Source organism: Eretmochelys imbricata, chromosome 1, assembly GCF_965152235.1.
Source record: "Eretmochelys imbricata isolate rEreImb1 chromosome 1, rEreImb1.hap1, whole genome shotgun sequence".
Lineage (NCBI taxonomy): Eukaryota > Metazoa > Chordata > Testudines > Cheloniidae > Eretmochelys > Eretmochelys imbricata.
The window spans coordinates 303,076,780-303,100,653 of record NC_135572.1 but is presented as its reverse complement, the minus strand read 5'-3'; the positions used below and the strand labels follow the sequence as shown (position 1 = coordinate 303,100,653).

Below are 23,874 nucleotides of genomic sequence, written 5' to 3'. Positions count from 1 at the left end.
TTCCAAAAATCAGGCCCAACATGTCTGAAGTTGAGTGCCCAAAACTGGAGGCTACTCTGACCATCTTCACCTTATTATTGCTTTAAATGGCATACTGCGATTTAGTATTTACTGTTCTATGTCAGACTTTCCACAAAACAAGTGTTTAAAATGCTATTTTAGTTTTTAAATATATTTTTGTAGTTGTATTTTGACATTCACAGCTCTGTTCATATGACAGCACTCCCAAAGGGTAATGTTGAATGTATATGATACAGTAAAACCGGAGGCTGTATGTCTTCTGTGTAACTTACACAAAGTTGTTAAATAGTATTGCGCTTGTCAGGAGACAGGGAATGATCTAGGTACAGAAAGCTGAAAAAGGTATAGCGAATGGAGGTGGCAAAGAGAGGGAACCAGCAAAAACTCATTTAAATACATATCTGATGGAGTTGTAATGGAAACGTAGGACATTTCTTCACCAATCAAGTACGCACAACTGTAAATAATAACAATTATCTTGAAAACTGGAGGTGGGAGTCCTAGAAACTAGGGTCAGATCCTGTTCCCATTTACACTAGTGTAAACCAGAGTAACTCCACTGCCTTCAGGAGAGTTACTCCAAGGGTACGCTGTTGCAAGTACAAGCAGAATCTGTCCCTTAGAATCAACAGGCCTGATTTTGTGTATGTACATCTGTGGATTAAAAAAATTGCCACAGGTGTCAGTTTTTCCTGCATCAGGCTGACAGCCAAAAAGTCTCATTGTGCTAGTTGATTTTATTTATGCCAATATTGTCCCAGTTTGTTTAGCCAGTTATCTCTTCTTGCCATTACTTATGCCTATCCATCACCACACACGATGTATCACCACTCGCGGTATGCAACCAGTAGTCAAGTCCTAGGTTCGTGCTTCCTTCCCTGATCAATTCTTAACATGGCCTGGTATTGCTTGCATTTAAAGAACTAGATCCACCCAATTCTGGCATTTTTAATCCACCCAATTCTGGCATTTTTAATGTAATAGGCATTACTGATGCTTTACGATGAGAAAAATTGAATTGTGAAGATTAAAATGTGTCTACATATGGTGATTCAGAGGAGCAAGTGGAGTATGCAGTGAGTTGGATATGCATCAGGGACTTTTATTATTTATTGAGCACTGATAGAATGCTCAGGACTATACAAATACAGAAAACAAATGATCCCAGACTCAAATGTCTTGCAATCTAAATCAGACACAAGCAATACACACTGGCTACAACAATACATGGATTGAAGGCAATGAAGGAGAAAGATTAGGAGACAGAGAGCATGCTCTCTGACAAATAAAGCTGTTTTAAACAAGATAACACTCAGAATATTCGCAAAAAGAAAAGGAATACTTGTAGCACCTTAGAGACTAACAAATTTATTTGAGCATAAGCTTTCGTGAGCTACAGCTCACTTCATCGGATGCATTCAGTGGAAATGAAAGCTGTAGCTCATGAAAGCTTATGCTCAAATAAATTCGTTAGTCTCTAAGGTGCCACAAGTACCCCTTTTCTTTTTGTGAATACAGACTAACACGGCTGCTACTCTGAAACCACTCAGAATATTGAAAAGCTTATCAGGGAGTGTAAATTTTGGGCCTTGAAAACAGGTAGCTGGTGGGCAGGAGGGAAGTGTAAGAGGAGATGACCGGGAAGAAAATGTGGAGAAGAGGGTTGGAAATAGGGAGTGACCTAAAACACAAATATGGGTAAAGGAGACTTAGAAATGGAGGAAAAGAGAAAAGGCCAAAACCTTGCTTTCATTGAACTCCTGTTTGCAATGATTGGGCCCAAAAACTGTAAGTAAGATGAGAAAGGGGGAAGTATAATGTATAAAGGAAGAGTGTCACATTTTACTTGATATTAAATGGTTTCAGATTGTCTCAGTGCATCTGTTTTTCAGGATATATTTAAGGGCTACTTTAAGCCAGGATACCACAGTGAGGGATGCATTAGAAGTTGGATTGATTGGAAATTTGGACAAATATTGAAAAAGCTATTCTTCCTGTATATAAGGAATAACACACCTTTTGTAAAACCGCGATGCCTCATGCAAATCTCTAAAAGCATTTGGCTGGTATCTCATTTTCATTTCTCTTATTACAAATGGAAATTTTCTCTTCCTTTATTATGAAGGACATTTATGGGCAAACGATGCCTTTTTGTTTTTTCCCTTCCTTAAAAGCTCATCTGCTGCTTGCTCCTTATTCTAAGGTAACAGATAGAAATAGTTATAACTACAGCATCAATTTTCCTAAATTCTGGTGCTTGCATTTCAGACCAAGAGCTTTTGGGGAGGAGGGATTAAAAACTGTGCAGTCTGAGAAACATATTGGGCCTGGTTCTCTGTTGCCTTTTCACCTGATGCAGTCATTTACACCAGTGCAAGGTGGGTGTGACATGCTACCAGACAGAATAGTAGTGTTGTACACCCACTTTGCATTACTGTAAATGATTGCAAAAGGTACAGGACAAGAGCGAATCAAAAATAGCATTGTTTGTATTAAGGAGTTTCAGTAGTTCAGTTATTATCAAAACCAATTTTCAAACTTGGCTATAGCACCAGAGCAAGAACTTTGCAATAGCTCAGCCTTTGGCAGGGTAGACTAACAATGTGAGTCATCACTTTTCTCCTGACTGGTAGCTGGGTTAAGAATCTAATCGGAAGATGTTGCTCAGCTGCTAGATCAGAAAAGACTATTCCACGCTGGGAACAGGACTACCATCTGCAACCCGTTGGAAAACTTGGATTGTTTTATGAGTATCTGGAAATGGGTAAGTCAGCTGTGCAATTCTGATTCGTATGAAATATTTTCAGGACCCAAATGTGTATTTTTTTTAAAAAGTCTTCAGATAAATAATATCTGATGATTTTATAGATAGTATAAACATGTTATAGAGATTAAAGCTTGTGCGAAATGGATAAAGGTAGAAATTTTTGTTAGTTTAAATCAAATAAATGACAATCCAGTTTACAACCAAGGACGACATGGCTTCTATAGCTAGGGATTGTATGACTAGGTCTGTTGCCTCTTCATCTATTACCCTATCCACAGGTCAGGGGCCAGAAGACTGTCATCTTCAACTCCAGCACTGCAGCATCACATTCCTATACCAGTTTGCTGTAGATTTACAGCAACTTTAAAGTTTTTATTTTTGGAAGCTGTAGAAAACCTGAATTTCTTTGCAACCAACCATACTTTAATAGTATTGTAATCATACTTATTTCAGCACACAAACACTAATAATGTGATTCTTAATTGAGGCTTTTCAGCATAGCACTGGATTAATAAATAAACTTACAAGCATGAAAGGTAAGAGTCATATAAAAGAAGCAGATATTTAAATATTCAGAATAGTTCATATGTATGAGTTATGGCTTTTTTGTGCTAGTGTGCACCTCACATACTTTTACAGGCTATTGTTCATTTTTGGTAGGCCTCTCTATCTTTCAGGGGCTTATTGTACATTTCTGCATGTATGTTCACACAAGGTCTGCTATTTGAGAGAGAGAAAGAGTCTCTGATTAACCATTAAAAAATGCATTCCTGTCTCTGTCACGGTCTGGGTAAATATATACACATCGGCGTTAAGGCATCACCAATGTACGTCACATTCTCATTGGCAGTTATACAGTTTGGATTTGTCACTTTATTTGTGGCATCATTCCCGCTGGCTCCTCTTCTGGCTCTTGTTAATAATTTGTTGGAAATACGAGTTGACGCCTGGAAGATTACAACCCAGTTCAGACGCATGGTGCCACAGAAAGCACAAGATATAGGAGCGTGGCAGCCAATCATGCAAGGAATAGCAATTCTGGCAGTGGTGACCAATGTAAGTATGACCTGATAATTATAAAAAATGGTATACTCTAAATATTCTAGTCAAGTGAGGATGTGAAATATTAATATGTATTGTGCCAGACTGACTAGAGGTAACATTTTCAAAAACACCTAAGTAATTTAGGATCTTAAGCAATGTTCCCTCTAATTTTTTACATCCGTGTGCGGAATGAATTTTGTTATGCACTCCAATATGGAGGTGATGTGTGGCGGGGGTGGGGTCAAGGGATTTGGAGTGTGGGAGGGAGCTCAGGGCTGGGGCAGAGGGTTGGGTTGTGGGTGGTGAGGACTCCTGCTGGGGGTGAAGGCTCTAGGGTAGGGCTGGGGATGAGGGGTTTGGGGTGTAGGCTGCCCAGAACTGTGGTGAGAAGAGAGGACTCCCTCCCAGCCCTCTCTTACTGCAGCAGCCCGGGGACAGGATTGGGGGAGAGATGCATCTCCCTGGCAGCAGCAGCTTTAGGGCTGAGGTCAGGAGAGAGGTGCCTCACCCCACCTGCGCAGCCCTTGATAGCCTGTGGCCACACAGTTTATAGGGAACTTAGATCTTAAGTCCCATTTTTAAAAGTGACATAGGCGTTTAGGAGCCTAAATATCTAGCATCCTAAATCTCTTCTGAAAATGAGACTTTGGCTCTAAAGTCATTTACGTGCTTTCAAAAACCCTAGGCCTAAATAAAGGAAGTTTCACTTCTCAAGATGTGACATCCTTGAGAAAATTCTGGGTCCAACCTTCCATTATGTATGAAGAATATAGTGTATCCTCCCTAAACTTACAGCACTCACTGCATACAGAATGAATTTTCTGAGAATTTTCAGGTAACTGCATGGATTTTGAAGAAATTAGGTTGTAATTAAACTTTATTTATTATTGTATTTATTACGGTCGTGCCTCCCCGTCTACGTAGTTTTGCACTTAAAGCAGAGATTCAACAGCTTTGTTAGGTATGAAAAATACAATGTAGCCGCAAAATTACAGCACTTACCCTTTGAGTGTAAAATGAGTTTTCTGAGAATTGCAAGTAAATCTATTAATCAGTCTGAGTTAAAGTTAATTTAAAAAATGAGTCCTTTACGAAATTTAGTACTTGGTTTAAGATCTTTTTTTGCCCGCGAAAGGTCTTATTAATCGAGTGCAGACTCTTCAAACTTCCCATATAGTTAAATCATACTGAAATCTTATGCATAGGCTATGCTGGTAAAAAGGTAATTGTCTTTTTTGCAATTATGAAGCACACAAGAGCTTCTGCTGGAGAACAAACTAACATATAATCTTATCCTTCAGAAATTTCCACCAACTGACCTCTTTCAAAATGGTTGCCTTTTCCCCCCTCAGCAGGACTGAGCCACAGAGTGTCCTCAGTTAATGTCCTTCTCAAAATGGCCACCATCTTCCATTGTTCTCAGTAGGACTGAGGCCTCAGGGTGTCCTTAGCAAAAATAGCCACTTCTGACTTCATATGATGCTATCATCTGCCCAGAGGGCAGCTTGGCTTCTCTACTATTCAGTGAACAATCAGACGTGGCCGCCATTTGGAAAGAGGGCAATTCGTGGCGAGCTTCTCGGAAGGAGAAGGTTTTGTGTAAGCCTCTGCTGACATACATTTTTCAGTTATGACAAATAACAAAAAATTACTGTTACTCCTGTGCGTATGTATGCAGATGCATAAAGGATTGTAGAGGGAAGTGCAGGCAAGAAGGCAATTTAGAGCAAAGGGGATTCACAAGCGAATGTGGAAGACAAGAGATTGAGATAAACCCTCAAGTTGCTTTGTGCTACTCTGGTGATACAAAGCAACTGTAAATCCAGCTTAAATGTCCAGTAATGTCTGGCTGATCTGTGCTGCTCCAGAGTGGTGTAAAGTGGCTAGAATTTACTGGTGAATCTGGAGCTAAAAGTTAACATAAAAATGATTCAAAGTTGATAGTACATATCTTCAAATCATTAGAAATATTTCATGGCACCAGTTTATATTTGGCTTTCTTGTTTAGTGTTCATGTACAAAGTTTTAAATAATAACTTCAATTAAAAAAAACAGGAAAATTCCCAGACAAAAATAGCTCTATTAAGCTACAGTTAAGGTTCTGAGTACATATTAGTAATTTCCTTTGGGTCACACTGCTACAAACCTAATAATAAAACACATATAACCCTGATGCACCAAAAGAAATCCAAACATGTTATCACACAGTTAGGAAGTCCAAACGACCTTAACTCTGCCTTGTAAAAAAACATCAAAAAAGAAAGAAAAGTCCAATGCATCTCTAAAAATTAGTTTAAACTACTCTGGGAGCACAAACACTAAAATATCTTCATCATAATCCTTACTGTTATTGTATGGTGTCTTCACGGGTCAGATGCAGTCTGTAGATTGTTAGGATTGTTTTGGTGATTTAACTATTTATTTAGATACCTTAATATGTTTGGATTCCTTTTAGTGCCCAGGAAGTTATTAGAGTGTTCTGGTTTTAGGTTCTATAGAAGACTGACCCAAAGAACTAATTTTGGTCTGTCTCTCTCTCTTTTCCCTCCACAACTCAGAAGAGGAGGCTATCTCACATTCTCCGGTGCAAGGAACTCTAGATAATTGAAGATGCATTCTCCCCCACAATTGATTATTTACTTGTCTGCCATTTTCCCATAAGACAAATCCTGCTACCTCAGACTAACTGCAAACACTCTCCCTCAAAAGGCAAACAGCAGCTCTTAAATGTATAATACTTGTAATCACCACTAGACAGGTAAATTTAAAATGCAGCTTTACTCTGTCTTTAGCCCTCTAATTAGGAATCAATCCCATAGTCCTTGAGTACCAACACATTTCCCTTTGACTTCAGTGAGATTATTAGTACGTAAGGGCTGTAGGATCACAGTGAGTGGCTCTTCTGCAATTTTCGCAGTCCGAGTTGTTTTAAGAAACACAAGGGACTCAAGATCCAACCTATGCTGAAGCCTGCAGGACCCTGTGGGATGGACTCCCTACAGTCAGCACAGGCAACCAGGACTGGCTAGAGCAGCTTCTCGCTCTGGCTGAGTTCTCGGAAGCCTTCTGACTGATGCCAACCAACAAATCTCCGGACATGGACAGATCTGACCGTGCAGATCTACTGCGTGTTCTAGGATGTCCTCCGCTCAGACCTCACCTCCGTTTGGGCCAAGTCCTTAGGGAGCAGGGTGCTCCTGCTGTTGAGCAAGTGGGCCATGCTTGCTCTGCTGCCTAAGAAGGGGAATCTCTACCACCTTTGGCACTGGTGCCTAGTCTTGCTCCTCAGCATGGAGTACAAGGTCATAGTGAAAGTCATCTCGTTGCAGCTGGGATCCATGCTGATAGACATGCACCACCCTGACCAGCTCTGCACCATCCCAGGCCGGACCATTTTCGACAACGTCTATCTGGTCCAAGACCTACTCCATCTCATGTGCCGGGATGGTCTGTCACTCTCCCTTCTGTCCCTGGACCAGGAGAAGGCATTTGCTCCACCCCAGCTCCGCCTCTTCCTGCCCCTGCCCTGCTCTGCCCCGGCCCCGCCTCTTCTCAGCCCTGAGGAGTGCAGCAGGGCTGGGCCTGCTCTCACTGGTGGCGGGAAGTGCAGGGACCCGGCCCCACATGCCAACGGTGAGTGCTGGGGGGTGGTTCACCCCTGCTCCCGAAGCCAGGATGGATCATGGGTATTTCATGGGCACTCTGTGGGCATTTGGCTTTAGGACCCCTTCATGGGCTTTCTCCAGGTGCTGTACATCTCTGTGGATTGCCTCGTCAAGCTCAAATGGGACTTGACTGAACCCATCGTTTTCAGTCAAGGGGTGCATCAGGGCTGCCTGCTGTCTGGCCAGCTCTATAGTATGGCTATTGAGCCCTTCCTCTATCTTCTCCGTAAAAGGATGAAGGGGTTGGTTCTTTGAGAACTGGACTTGTGGGTGGTGCAGTCAGCATATGCCAACAATATGCTCCTCCAGGAGACCTAATGCAAGTGGAGGCTTGCCAAGCCATCTGTTTGGCAGCCTACTCCACTTAGGTCAACTGGGTCAAGAGCTCTGGCCTAGTGATCATGGACAGGTGGCAAGTGACCTTCCTCCCATTTGCACTGTGGGATATCCAGTGGGGCACAGGTTCGCTGCTCTATCTGAGCATCCATCTTTGTGCCACCGATCCCTCCCTGAATTCGGTCAATCTCAAGGCTGACCAGTTGCAGAGACTACTCTGGTGCCTTTCCCATCAAGGGAGGCTGAAGGTGCTCAACCAGATGGTCCTGTCCATGCTCTAGTACTAGTTCAACTCCCTGATCCTGCATCTGGGATCCCTGGCCAGCCTGCAGAAGATCCTGCAGGTTTTCTAGCTGGGGCTGCACTGAGTCTCTAACAGTTCAAGGGGCTCAAGATTCATTTTGGATGGAAGTTTGCTAAGCATCAGGATATGGTGCTGCAGCCCAAATATTAGAACAAGCTTTTTGTTGGTGTTATTTTGTTTTGTTTGAGGTACAGGCTTCTACATATACACATGTGAACTTTCCCTCATCATCTCTACCTCCCACCTGATCGATTAACCTGAATATACAGAATCTGTATCTCCTCTTCTCCACTCAACTGTTGGTTTTGCTATTGCTGTCTAGCTGTTATAGCCTAAGGCACCATATATTCTTCCACTGCATATATTACCTTTGCAGCACCTGCAAGGCTACAAGAAACTTTTTTGTGTAAAGCTGTCAGTCTTGGGACTTGCAGTTCAAGCAGCAGAGCTGCTATTGTACCATGCCAGAGCATCTGTTGTTGATTTGAAGGCTGATTTTAATTTGTTATGGTATAAATGGAAAACTGTGTTCAGTGTAGATTGGGAAATAGAGAACACTATTGGTTTGTACTTTTCCAGTGTGATACTCTAAAAAGCAGCCCACAGTTCAGGGAGGGAAAGTTTCCTTTTAGATGACACAGTAGAATTAGTTTTCATGTTTCTGTCCTTGTAGCAGTTTGCAACACATCTGGAGATCATTCTGCAGGAGGGGAAAAAGTGAAACTGAGTTCAGATTTATGAATATGTGAAAACTGGGGCCTTGCAAAAAAAATTCAGTAAAAAAGAGCCATTAAGCTATGTAAATACTATATCCCAAAATATTTTGGTTCTTAGGAGACGCATCAAATTGGTTTGCTTCAAGGGGAGAAGAGGGTTGGGGTTTTTTAACCTTACCTTGTGATTCCCTTTAGCTAGTTTGTGGTCTGCCCATATCTAAACCATATGTTCTAATGAATATTATAAAATTATATTTAATTAAAACTTTTGTTCTTTTACTTAAGTTTCAAACTGGGTAATGTACCTGTCAGGTTCCCCCTTCCGCAATTAGAAAACTTGTTAATATGCATTTTTGTTCTAACGTTACCCTTTGGAAAGAATTTGTATGATAAAAACAACTCATCTTAGTGTAAATTTAAACAATGTAGAGTTTCATAGAGTTTCTTGAAAATGGTTTTAAAAAGGACATCCCCTACATTTAATTTATGCTAGAATATGTTACAAAAATCCTTCATAAGTAGTTACTTATCCTCAAAAACTTAAAAACAAGATTCCTTACCCATAGTCTATCTCCATTTTCCCTCTTGTCAGCCAGATGGACGAGAGTTTTCTCAGCTAAACTTCAAAAGTATCAAAAACACACTAAAAGTTGAAATCAGATTTTTAGAGCCAAATCCTGGTACCACAGAAGTCAATGGGAGTTTTGTCCAGTTGGGACCAGGGTCTGACTCTCGATCCTGCCACCTTGCTCATCAAGTTCTTTACAGTGGGTCTACTTGGTGAGTGAAGTATTACCCAACAGATGAGAGAGATCTCCACAGTCTTCTGTCTATCCCCTTCCCCCCCCCACTCCCCACACATAGAGTTTTGCATCCCTCACAAATGTCCTCAAATCAAGACTTCCCTTAGGTACACTGCTGCTCCTAGGCAAAGAATATTTGGCACTCCTCCCCCAAAGGTGAGGAACTATGTATATTAAATATAATCTTACCCTGAAAGTCACCCCTAAACACAAAGGCTATCATGAATGTGAATCGAATACAGTTTTACCAACTTCGAAGTTATACATTTTCCCTTATTCTTTCCATTGCTTTATTGCCTGCTCTCTCCTTCCATTTTCCACTTTATGTAATCACTGTTCCTTTTCTCTTTTCTGTCCATTTTTCCTCACTCTCTCTTTATCGATTTTGTTAAATCTTGCCTCTGTCCCTATATCTAATTTTGCCCCCTCTCTCTCAATCCCACCCCTCTTTCTATGGCTTTCATTCATTCACTCTTGCTTCCTCTTTATTTATTTCCCACTCTGGGTTTTGGTCTCCCCAGTTGGCTCCCAGTCTCTTTCCCCATCAATGCATCAGCTACTCTGTTCACATTGACAAGGTTTTACTCACTGCCATAAGGACAAGAGACTTTTTTTGGCTTTTAGATTCTGGAGCACAAGATGTCAGCCAGAACTGGGAGTGCTGGGCATAAGCCTATTGTGCCCCGTTGTTAAACTGGGCCTGTGTCTAGTCCCTCAATTGCAGTTTTTAACAAAGGAGGTCCCACTTCATAGTGCAGCCCTTTGAATATCGGGCAACCAAGAAGAACATCTGATTAGCCACGATGAACCTTATCTAATGACTTGGGGGTCGTGATGGATAATCAGCTGAACATGAGCTCCCAATGTGATGCTGTGGCCAAAAGAGCTCATGCAATCCGGGAATGCATAAACAGGGGAATCTCAAGTAGGAGGAGAGAGATTATTTTATCTCTGTGTTCGGCACTGGTGTGACTGCTGCTGGAATACTGTGTCCTGTTTTAGTGTCCACAACACAAGAAGGATGTTGATAAATTGGAGAGGGTTCAGAGAGGAGCCATTAAAATGATTAGACTCAAGGAGCTCTATCTATTTAACAAAGAAAAGGTCAAGGGTGACTTGATCACAATCTGTAAGTCTCCACATTGGGAACACATATTTAATAATGGACTCTTCAATCTGGCAGAGAAAAGTGTAACATGATCCAATAGCTGGAAGTTAAAGCTAGACAAATTCAGACTGGAAATAAAATGTAAATTTTTGACAGTGAGGGTAATTAACCATTGAACAATTCACCAAGAGTCATGGTGGATTCTCCATCACTGACAGTTTTTAAATCAAGATTGGGTGTTTTTCTAAAACAGCTGCTCTAGGAATCATTTTGAAGACGTTGGATGGCCTGTGTTATACAGGAAGTCAGACTAGATGATCACAATGGTCCCTTCTGGCCTTGGACTCTATGACTCTTCCAGAACAGGAGGTCTTCGTGAGTCACTGTTTTAACCACCCCGCAAAAAACCTCAGGCCTCATTCCCACATACAGTTTATGGCACTCACTCTGAGTGGGGTATGGATACTCTTTGGAACAGGATGGCAATAAGAGGCCATGTAATATGTGAACTGGTATTAAGCAGCTGCTAGCAAGAGGGGAAATACTGTCTTGGCATCAGGAGCAGTTTCCACATCTGCTGACAACTGGAATCCACGAGCCAGCAGCTGCAGAAGTGAATTCGGGCTGGGTATGACCCCTAAGGAATGTTTTGGAGGTTATACATGAATGATCTGTAGCTTTTAAAGTTTGAATTATCTTTAAAATGTTCCTTGTGAAATTTAATTTATTTGTAATGGTAGGCTTCTTTGTGTGTGTCATTTTACTTGAAATGCATAAGGCAGTGGTTGTTTAAAATATGTGGTGAGCAGGTCTCGATAGGAAATGTGGACTGAAGAGGAACATACAGTAGTATATGTTTAATGTGGTGAGAGTGGCCGTAAGAAAAAAAACATTAACCGCACAACTTTTTTAAGGCATCACGCACAAAAGATGTAATTTAGAAACTATAGAGAATGCGTATTCCAGAGAGATTGTTTTATGCCACTGAATGATTGCACATATATTTGCAGAGAGAACCACTGAATGGAAAAGTGCAAACTCTCTGATTTTTAGCGCAGTAATGCATATTTGTTGAAATCTAAAGTGCATGGAAAAGCTATGTATATATTAAGGCTGCCAGTTAAATACTGCTCCCTTTTTGTCTTCCTCTTCTAAAATACAGGCAATGATAATTGCTTTTACATCTGACATGATTCCTCGTTTGGTTTATTACTGGTCCTTTTCAGTCCCTCCCTATGGGGATCACATCAGTTACACCATGAAGGGGTATATCAACAATACGCTTTCTGTCTTCAGTATATCAGACTTCAAAAATGAAAGCAAACCAGTTCCACTTCCTTGGTTTGGCAACCAAACAACATGCAGGCAAGTGTCAAATAATTATTCTCGTCGTTGGAAAGGAAAACATAAGAAAATATCCTAATTTTGTTTCTAAAAATCTCTTTAGTAATATTAAGACTCAGCTAACCTCAAGAACAGTCAGAAGGTAAAGTAAAACAACATGGAGTTTTCTAAATCTTTGATTCATTGTATTTTCCCCAATAATTAATAATACATTATTCAAAATAATATAAAGGTGATTTAACATATTTTTGGTATAGTGGAGAAAAAATGTATTTCATTAAGTTCAACTTATTCTATAGATGTAAAATTTACCCATCATTTTAGTTGTATACAGCTTATGACTCCAGGCTCTGTTAAATGTGACAGATTTTGCTCCATCCCCTGGCCATAGTGCATTACTGCAGAGGTTGCTGAAATTATTTCTTGCTTTTCTAAACTGTCTTTAGATATCGTGATTTCCGATACCCTCCTGGGCACCAATATCAGTATGAACACAACATATATTACTGGCATGTGATTGCAGCCAAGTTGTCTTTCATCATTGTCATGGAGGTCAGTACATTAGGTCTTGATTTTTTTAAATATAATTTTAGGCTTCCCCTCAACAAAAAAAACCCCTTCAGTTTGCAATTAATGATATTCTTCACTCAAAGTTATTCATTTTATTTTGTGAACAATGTTGAATATTATGAGCCAGATCCTTAGCTCAGCATATCTTAATTTAAAATCAGTGAAGCTATGCCAGTTTACACTAGTGGAAGATCTCACCCTATGTATTTAACAACTTCTTAGTTTGGCAATTTAAAATACTGTCAGAGAAATTTTGTACATCAGATCTGGAAAAAAACATTGCTCTAATAAATGTATGTAGATAGTTGTTAGATCATCTTGTGTATGTGTTTGTGAGTACGCACGCATACATCCACACACAGAGAGAATTACCTGCATAAAAATAATCAGTGTTAAATATTAGTCTTTTAATGATCCCTGTTGGGTAAAAATCAATATAGCCACATTATCCTCCATTACATGAAGTGTAGCAAAATTCCCAAATCCAGAGCTAAACCTGTACTGGGGGCAAAAGAGCTGCTTTTATTAGCATTATACTGTAGATATGGGCATCTGTAATTCTAGCTGGGAAAGGAGCAACAGAGAAGCTGCATGGTTCTCAAGTGTGAAGCTAACTTTGTTAGGTTCTTTTATTTTCCGTGTGGGTTTTGAACATTTAGGTATTGCATTTCCAAGCTTTTCTTCGTAATCATGGGGGGCTAGAAACTTAGTCTTTTAAAAAAAAGAGGAAAAGCAAAGATTCTAACATAAATCCCCAGCTATTGGAGTCCGGTGAGTAAGAAAGACTTAAATATCATGAAACTTGCAATAAAATCACGAGCTGCAAATCTGATGGATAAGGAGCTAAAAGCATAGGCAGAGCAGACAGTAGTAGTAATAGTAATTTATAGAGTATGTTTCATCTACCAAGCAGTTTACAGACAGACATTAATCCACATAATGCCCTGTCTGATATAGCAGATAAGGAAGGATTATTATTATTATCTTAATTGTTAAAATGGGGGTTCTAAGTCAGAGACTCGAATTACTAGAATGACTTCTAGACTCTGACCTCTCCCACAGTGCAAGAGAGTTGGGCTGTGCCTCCCTTCGTACAAATATTGGAGGCAATGCAGACTGGTCCTTCCAGCTCTGGGATTTGGCCACACTCCTTCTGCCCTTTCACCAGTGTCTCTGCCAAAACGCTTGCCCACTGCCAGGTGTCTGGTGTGTAGTGACCACTGCTTACTTACACTAATCATAATTGTCCCCTGCATTGTTCTGTGCACACCAGCTCCGTGTCTGTTGTATCCACTCATTGACTTATCATATACTTATATTGTAAACACTTATATTGTAAACAGGCAAGGGACTGTTCTTTTGTTATGCATGTACCGTGCCTTGCATGTTGATACTCCTAGGTACTGCCACCATGCAAATACTAAATAATAAGGGATCAGAGTCCATTTAACTCCATTGTACTATCCTGGGAAGAAAGGGAAGAAGATCTGTAAAGCTACCACTTAGTCATCCATCAACACTTCAGTAAAACAGTACAGGTTTGGCCTTTATTCCTCTGCAGAGGCATCCTTCAAAAGGAAGGTATTTCAAGCAGTTGCTTCAAAATAGTCTGATATTATTAAGTTTAGGGAAGAATTAATGTTATTTTCTGCTTATCTCTCCCACCCTTTTAATTTTCCTTAGTGCCCATCCAGGGCCATCCTTAGGATTTATGGTGCCCTAGGCAGGATTATGAAACTGGTGCCCCTATGCCTGACTTGCTCTTAGCAACACAAACATAAGCTTACAGTATTGGAAAACTTGCCACATGCACTTTATTAAAAACAGTTTAACTTAATTAAGAACACAGTAATGCTGGTGGACTAGCACTAAAGAAGTAGTGCTATAGAAAAAATTCTGATTTATTGACAGAATGATGCAAATAGTATAATTTTTTTAATTTGTCAACATTTTATTGGAAATTTCTATGAAGAGGTATTGAAACAAGGATTTGTTTTTAATTAAAAGCGATCTTTCTGGCTTTTTTGGCTGCAAAATCAGTAATAATGTCATCGTATGACAAAGACAAAGTGTTGTCTTGTTTGATTGCAAGAATAGCAAGACCAGTCAATCGTTCCATTGTAGAACAAAGATAGTTTTTAATGAGCTTTTAGTTTTGAGAAACTCCGTTCTCCTGATGCTACTGTTACAGGAATTGTCAGTAGAATACGAGTGGCAATGTACACGTTAGGATATATGTCAACAAGTTTGCTGATATGAATAAACTGTACAATGTACATCACCAATTTTGCATGTGGCAACACTAATGACAATGTACTCAGTTCTTCGTACAGTTCAAGTCCATTTAAATCAAACCTATCACCGTGCTTCAGGAGGCTCTCTAGGTTCTTGCACTTTGTCATTTGCTGCTCTTGTTTTCCTATTTCGTTGAATTTAGTTATGTCATACAAAAATCCAAACTGTTCATGGTGTGCTCGCAAGGTATTAAACCTTTCATCAACGGCTGATATTGCTTTATCTATCACAACATTAAAAATCTCAACCTCAAATTTCTTTTCTGGATTGTCTACGGCTCATCTGCGCTTTCATATTCCGCTTGCCGTTTTTTCCTTGAAACTCGTGTCACGTTTGGACATGGAAATTTTGGTTCTGCAAGCTCTCTTGCTGTAACCTGTGCTTCTTTGAATCCATTTTCTCTGTATTTCACTAAAAAGTCTTGTGTGTTGTTTAGTAAGGTAAGTGTTGAATCAAGCTGCATCATTGGACTCTGCATTATTTTGCTTACACTTGAGATTTTAACAAGAATGTCATACCAGATTACGACAGACGTTAGAAACTTGAAGCTGGATATTTCAGAGGCCAATGACTGTGCTTCACTTTTAGCTTTTGGATCTCTGGCTTCTTCCGAAATAGCAACCAGTGCTTCATAAACTTCCTCAGATTGATATCTCAACGTTTTTGCACTTTCTACTCTGCTTTCCCAGCGTGTCTCAGATAGAGGCTTAAAGGTAATACCATTGACATGTGCTTTGAATATTTGCCATCATTGAGCGGAAGCTGAAAAGAGCACGTAAATGCATTGCAGCAAACCAAAAAAAGAAATAGCTTCTAAAGAAGACTTGGCCATATCACACAAAATCAAATTAAGGCTGTGGCATGCACACAGAACAAAAAAGGCTTGTGGATTTTCTGCCAGCAATCTAGCTTGCACGCCAGAAATGCATCCTCTCATATTGGCACCATTATCATAGCCTTGTCATCTAATGTTCATTACGGACAATCCCATTCATTTTAGTTCATGAAGGAGAGCTTGAAGAAGTCCAAAACCTGTAGTGTCCTCTTTGTCTAAAAATGTGATCAATGATTCCTTAACTGTAATCTGTGCTGAATCACTAATGTTGACAAATCTCACTACTAACGACATTTGTTCTTGATGACTTATGTCCGGAGTGCAATCTACAATTACAGCAAAATATTTTGCCAAAGTAACCAATGAAACAATTTTGTCTCTCACTTTATCACTCATTAGCATGATCAGTTCATTTTGAATTCTTGGTCCCAAATAGTGGTCCTGTATTTCATTTTCAGTTACTCTTTGGAGATGTTCACTCATCACTGTGTCAAATTTTCCCAGCAGTTGTACGAGGCCCAAAAAATTGCCATTTTTGGGCAGGAGTAATTTCTCAATGCTTCCTCTAAAAGCAAGATTGTTTGTTGATAGATATTCAACAATAGATAATAGACGTTCAAAGAACACAACGCCAATGTTGCTTCTCTTACTCCAGCAATCTTTGATTTTGGGCATCAAGAGTTGTCTGATTTTTTAACCTTACACTCAGCTCACACCATTTGTGCATACTTTCAATGTGGTGTTGTGCCATTTCATGTTGCGGTAATATGTGACTAAGATTTTTCCAATCATTAATACCCATGGTTGCTATCTTAAAATTGCAGCTATTGAAAAGCTTGCATGGGAAACAAAATACAGCATCCTTACATTTAGAGTACACAAGCTACTATCTGTTGACAATTTCACCATTAGAAAGTCTTTTGTAGTAGTTGTTTTCTGTGAATTTCCTACCTCTAATGTCTTTAGGATATTCAAGACCTTTTATTCTCCCAGGGCCTTTCTCAAGTATAATGGCACAAAATTCTTTGTTTAAAGATTGTGGCCATATGCCAGTGTCATCTATATCCCATGCTAGTACAGTTTCAACTGTTGTAATTTCTTGTTTTGTGTCTGCATCTGTTTCAAATGATTGTTCTGTGTGTGGTTGCGTTTCTTGAGCTTCGTCTACACAAATATTTTCTTCGGCACTTACTTGATGATCTTCATCAACTTTGTTGTTCTCATGACATACAAACTTAAGTATAGAATCCTTCCATGCTTGTACAGCTAATCCTATTTCATCTTTCCGTTTTCTTTTTTGTGACCTGGAAAGTTGTTTTCAATATGACATAACTTACAAGGGTGTTTTTTAAAGAAATAACTGTTTAAATTATCAGATTATCAGAAATATTATTTAAAATAACTAATATAGGATAGTTGTAAGTGTGTGACCTTGAGCTCGTGTGAAGACACCTCACAAGGCACTCCACCCTGACTGAGACACAGTAGAGTTGGAAACCCATGTCATTTTTACAAAGCCACTTTTTAGTTTTAAATTTAGAGTGGGCATCAGTCTTAATGTTAGTTACAATTCTATATCCACCTTATACTGTAAACAGATCAATGGCATTATCCAGTTTAATAGGCTGGGTTTCCAAACAGTGGCAAAATATAACCCTAGTTTTACTCCCAGGTAAAGCACAGAGTGACCAAAATAAAGTCAGCACAGAATCATCTCATCTCGATCAAGGCAGCACAGAAATGTTACAGAAGTCCTATTGTGCCTTGTTTTTGTTTGGAAAGACGTTAGCAATAGTAGCACATTTTGGTGGCTGCCAGAAATACATGATAAATCACTGCCTCTAAAGTTCCATCAAAAACTGACATTTTCACAGCTCTAGCATGATCTGCTGCACAGATTCTTCACAAGGAAGTGTCCCTGGCCTTTTTAACTCATATTAACCATGTATTTACTTTATGAAAGTTGGACAAAACATTGTGAACACATCAGACATTGGCTGCCCAACCTCTGGGCTGGCAAAAGCTATACTGACTCACTGGGAAAAAAAGCAAAAGAATCTTAGTGCAACATATGGTCACTCTATACACCAGTAAGGAGAGGAGCATATTGCAGTTGTTGGAGGGCTCTATTTAGCAGTAACAGAGCTATAGGAAAGCCAGTCAACATTTTTTGTTTCTCTGATGAAAACTGGCCCACGCCCTGCCCCAAACCAAACTTGTCACAAATAATTGTCAATAACTTAATTTTCTGGTTTTGGCTAAGATATTGATTTAAAATATTGAAATTGGATTCAGGATTGTTAGCAAGCATTTTTGGCAAACAAAGTTGTTAAATGACAATCTAAAATGGCAACACAGTACTGCTTTCATGCTTGGCTCACTCACTCCCCAGCCTGCTGGTCCAACAGCTGCAGTAGAGGAGGAGATAGGTGGAAAACTGCAGTACCCCAAGATCCACCTCTTGGGGGGCAGAGTAGCAACAGCAGCAGCAAATCCTCAGGTCCAATCACACGCCAATGGGCACTACTGCCAGCCCAATGGACCACGGTGAAGTTAACACAGCATCTGATCTCAGTGACGGTGCACCCACAGAGCCACAGCAGCTCATCTTGCCCTGCGCAGCTGCCAGCCCCGGGGAGAGACGGACTTCCCAGCTAGGGTAACCAGATGTCCTGATTTTATAGGGCCAGTCCCAACAGTTGGGGCTTTGTCTTATATAGGCACAAATTCCCCCCACCTAGGGTGATCAGACAGCAAGTGTGAAAAATCAGGACAGGGGGAGGGGGCTAATAGGAGCCTATATAAGAAAAAGACCCCAAAATTGGGACTGTCCCTATAAAACTGGGACATCTGGTCACCCTACCCCAACCCCCATCCTGATTTTTCACTCATGCTATCTGGCCCAGCCACCTGCGTGTGACCCTTCCAATCCTGGCTGGCTGCTGAGGAAGTGAGTTACTGTCACTTTTGCAGCCAGTCAGCCCCCTGCCCGCCCCTTCCCCTCACCCAGCCCTGCCGGAGGAGGGGGGGAGAGGGGTGCTCCATGGAGGGGGGGGGTTGTTCCATGGGGGGGGGAAGAATGGGCATTATGGGCGGGGGGGCAAAAAAGGATACTGCAGCCACCAAGCCTGCCTCACCTCGTGCCAGGGGAGAGAGTCACACTCACAGGTGAGTTTCTTCCCCCACCCTTACCCGCCCCTTCCCAGAGACCCCAGCAGCCAATCCCCTCCCTCAGACTGTGCTGCATTCGGCTCTCTCTAGGACCCAGCATCCCTGTTCTTACATGCTCCACTGCTTCCCATCTGTCTGGACTTCCAGCAGAGTGGTGCCCTAGGCGGCTGCCTATTCTGCCTATGGCTAGGGACAGCCCTGTGCCCATCACATCCCAAATGTCTCAGGAACAGGGCAGGATCCAGAATGGAAAACATATTACATGACAATTTCCTTTCTGGGATGGACCTGCCTCCTAGTATCCCCCAGCTAAGTCTATTGGGTGGCCTTCTCAGAATCCATATATAGAGTGGAATAAAGCAGTGTTGTTACAAAATTTCTATTTAATCTACTAGTAAGAAATTTGTGTTTCCATACAGCTTTGGAAGTACTGCATGGTGGAAGTCATCTGGGAAAAGGTGGAGGCTTTTGTGGAGGCATCTGGGGAGTTATGAAGCAGTGTAGGATTGTGGGAGGAGCACACTAGTTAAATGTTTCTGTATAAAATTCAAGGGCCTGATTCAAGGCCCACTGAAGTCAATAGAAAGATTCCTACTGACTTCAATGGTTGTTGGGTCAGTGTCCAGGTAAGAGGTCAGAGGAGATGTACCCAAGTCCTGGAGTCATCTGGACAAGTTGGCACTAGCTCCAATAGTTACAGGAAGAGAGAGACTCAAGCCAGATGTGTCAGATGGGGAGGAAAAGGGGGGAGAGGTCAGTCCCAGAAAGGAAGTCATCAGGTAACAAGTTTCCCAAGGCTACAGGAGAAGTCACTGTCAGAGCCAGAATTACAAATTAGGAGTTCCTGGCTCTGTCTTGTTTTCAGATAACTAATTTTTCCCAGGACATTGCTCCTTATAGACTTCTGTATTCGTTGGGACATTTAGCTACTGTGGTATAAAACACAAATGTACCTTAATGTAACATTTCATCTATATAATAAGATTGCAAAAAAGTCACTCTGTAGCTTATTATGTCTGTACAATCATCATGAAGCGACGGAAGCAGCTATAAGCGTGCTTTGGGGGCTCTTTATGTTCAGAATGTTATCAGAGTGAATCACCACTGGTTTTGTGGTCTGTTACCATCCAGCTTTTAAGTTCTCAGCCAATTTGACTTTACGAATTATAACTGTGCAGTGTACAACACAGTAAGGCATGTATCTATGCCATGCCAAGAGGCCTCGACCATTGTGATAGTAGAGATAACTCAACCATCCACCACCCTTATTCTGCTCCTAATTGTATGCAACAATTTCATTGGTTGCATGAGGGAGGCTGCACAGATGGTGGATTACTTGACCCAATTGTCACATCACAGCACACACGCTTATTCACCACCCACACAAATCAACACCACTCTCCCAGCACACTCCCTCTAGACACAAATCAACAACCCACACAGCAACACAACCATCATACACAATAACCCCAAATGTACACAGCCCCTCACTACAGCACATGCCCCTCACTTGCTTCCCGCACAGATCCACACAACTCTTCCAGAACAAAACTCATACACAAATCAACACAAGCACCCACACAACCAGTACACACAATCACCTCAAACATCACTCTGAAGCCTAGAATATCTGTTGCGTCAGTGTGCAGCAGTGGACACAGCTACAAGCATGGTTAAGAGCTCTTTTTGTTCAAAATATCACCAGGTTCAATCATCAATGGGATTTGTGGTCAGTTACCATCCAGTTTTTAAGTTCTCAGTCATTTTTGGCTTTTTTTTTTTTTTTTTTTTACCATGCATGACATTGTGAATTACACCTGTGCGACAGCATGGGCTTTCAGCTTCTAATTAGTAATAATAATAGCCTGTTCTGCGTGACTGACATTCTTGATTTACATCTTCCCTAGCATGTCATATACTGTGTGAAGTTTATTGTTTCATACGTAATTCCGGATGTATCACAAAAGACGAAGAGCAAGATCAAACGAGAGAAATACTTAACACAGACACTCCTGCATGAGAATCATCTCAAAGTTGTGAAAAAAAAAATGGGGAAAATAGCTGACAGAATCTGGAAAGAAGCAGACGGCACTTTCCGAACTAAGTATGACTAAGAATTTTACACACAGACAGTACTTAACTGGCTTAGTACTGGTTACTAATGGCTAATCAAAATATTACTGATGTCTAATCAAAAGTTGGGGATTAACTCCCTTTAGCAAATAGTTTCTTGTAACTCTTGCCTATGTCTGGAACATCATTGTACATCATTGGCTATAAAGGCAAGGATTGGAAAATACAAAACCATGAGACCCAGTAGGGCACTGGAAAAAGTAAAATGAAGTCTTTAATAGTTGTAGCCGGACAGAAAAAAGAAGTCTCACAGTTTTCTGTAGACTGTTGTCTCATAAGAAGGGGCAGATTCATTCTGAAATGCAGCACAGCACCTTCCACTTCATTCAGCAATTGGTTATTTCATCTGCTGTTCAATTTGCACAAACCCTCAGAAACCAAATCATTTGTATTAAAAACAACACAGCTGCCATTGAATGAGTTGTGATCACTTGAAGTGGCTGTCACTGGATAATTCAATCACTAGCTATATAATTAAGCTCAGAGGAAAAGACAAACTCAGAAAGAGACAGAAGAAGAAAAGATGACAAGAACTAAACATTAGGATGTTCAGCCATTGCTGTTGCCATGATAAGCGTACTATGTGCCATACAAGCTAAGAAATGCGCAGTGGGGATTATACAGATAACAAGATATTTCAATCAACGTGGTAAGAATAGACCTGAATCACAATGAGAGGAAGCACTGTAAGCCTGATTCTCCTCTCACTGATACCTGCGTAAGGTAAGTGGTGATTCCCCGCCTTCTTACAGCAGTATGAGTGAGAGGAGAATCAGGGCATGTGTCTTTACCCAGTTAATGTACATTAAGTAGTTCATTTTGCCCATTCTGTGTAGAACCTGTATGCTCTCAGAGGCTTCTTACCTGTAACAGGAGTGAGAATTTAAATTCTTGTCACACATTAGATCAGTATGCACAGAGGGCTCACTTTTGTATTTCTTTCACAACCAAAACTCCATTCACTTCAGTGGTAGTTTTCAGTGTGCGAGGAATGCAGGGTTGGACCTACTGTTGGACCGCAATTCAATCCATCACAAAATAGCATGTGTCAACACAGTAGCCAGGAGGTGTGATTTCCAGCCTGGGTAAACAGATACATGCTAGCTCTGCTCAGGTTAGCAGACTAAAAAGAGCAGTGTGGCCACAGTAGCTCGGGCTACCCAGGAGGTTGGGCAGCTAGCCTGAGCCACTCCCAGTACCACACGCATCAATGATCATCATGCAAAAAAAATCCATGTTAACCTTAAAGACTCTTTTACAGTACAGTGGTGGTGGGGAAATATTTACCTAATGGAAAAGGTCAAAATCCAGAGGGAATGGAGGAGAGACCAGCCTGAGATGGGACTGTGATTTGGCCTATGTAAATAACCTCACAACACTTATCACCCATTTTATAGATGGGGAAACTGGGGCACAGAGCAGTTAAGTGCCTCTTCTATGGTCACACAGTGATCCGTGGCAGAGCTGGGATTAACATGCAGGAGCTCCTGGTCCCCAGTGACCTATTCAATCCACTGGACCTCATCCCTGTATACCCAAGGGCATGTACTATCTCTTCCTTTTGCTGTCATCTAGCATTATTCTCTTGAACATAGTAGCCTTAATCCACGTCTGGCAATTATTCCTCCTTCAGGATAACATTATGCGCAAAATTCAGAATTACACATAGTGAAAAGTATGGTGCCTTAAAGATTATCTTAAATAAAAAAATACTTAACATTCTGTGCAGTTTACATAGACTTTATCTCTGCCTGCTAAAGATGGGATTACTAGGCCTCTCAGAACTTTTGAAGCATAAGAATGAAACAATCAGGAGGAGAAAAACAACAGTATTTGTAACTCCTTTAGAAACTAGGTTACTCGGAGAATATTTCACTAGCCTTTTAAAGGGAAAATTAGAATCTGCTTGAAAATATAAATAGCTTTTTCGCTTTTGACGCTGCAGATCACAAACTGTGACATCATCATCCGCTGTGGGCCAAAATCATCTTTGGTATAAATTCAGTGAAGTCAGACCTGCAAAGAGCTCTGTGTAAGCTCAAAAGCTTGTCTCTCTCACCAACAGAAGTTGGTTCAGTAAAAGATATTATCCACCCACCTTGTCTCTCTAATAGGCTATTTGAGTAACTTTATAAACTACATAACAATACCAATATTTGTAAGGTTCTTCAAAAGTTGATATGATTTGATGCATAAAAATACACATTTTGTATTTTTTGCTAAGAACATTTGCTATTAATTTCTGAACATTAAGATATTTCTTTATATTTATCATTTTAATAAAATTTATTTTAAAATGCATTCAGTGTCTTCATTTGTGCTGTTCTTTTTCAGAAGCAGAACAATAGAGCAGCCACCAAGTACCATGGTTAAATTATAAAAATATTATCATTGTCTATTTTCCGTATTACTGCCCATTTTCAAGTTCTTGCCATTAAGTTGTGCCACTGCTATTGACAACTATCAGCTTCTTTTCTAAATTTTCTGGATGATGGAATTCCTCCTTTTCCACAGCAGAGCTGTGATATGGAGGGGTAAAATCATTATGCTCTCATAAAGACTCATGATTTAAGCTTTTTTCTTTTTGTCTTTTTTTTTTTTTCAAAACAATTTAAGCTCTTTAATGATCTGGGATTCAGTTTATTCCAGCAGGATCAGGTCTATAACGGGCACCCTTCTTCCAGATAATTCAGCCTTTGGGTCCCTTCCTGGGGCTCTTGCTAATCCAGGTTTATCCTTTATCTGGGACTGCACAATCAGCA

The 23,874-nt window shown here is 40.5% G+C and overlaps 1 protein-coding gene across 1 annotated transcript in view; it reads left to right on the top strand.

Moving 5' to 3' along the window:
• Positions 1-23,347, top strand: part of ANO6 (anoctamin 6) — a 132,610-nt gene extending 109,263 nt beyond the window's left edge. Inside the window, exons 17-21 of the mRNA XM_077840912.1 lie at positions 2,655-2,785; positions 3,639-3,844; positions 11,927-12,129; positions 12,555-12,660; positions 20,887-23,347. Coding sequence (XP_077697038.1) covers positions 2,655-2,785; positions 3,639-3,844; positions 11,927-12,129; positions 12,555-12,660; positions 20,887-21,093 — 853 coding nt within the window. The 3' untranslated portion in view covers positions 21,094-23,347. The remainder of the gene's footprint in view (positions 1-2,654; positions 2,786-3,638; positions 3,845-11,926; positions 12,130-12,554; positions 12,661-20,886) is intronic.
• The last annotated feature ends 527 nt before the right edge of the window (positions 23,348-23,874 follow it).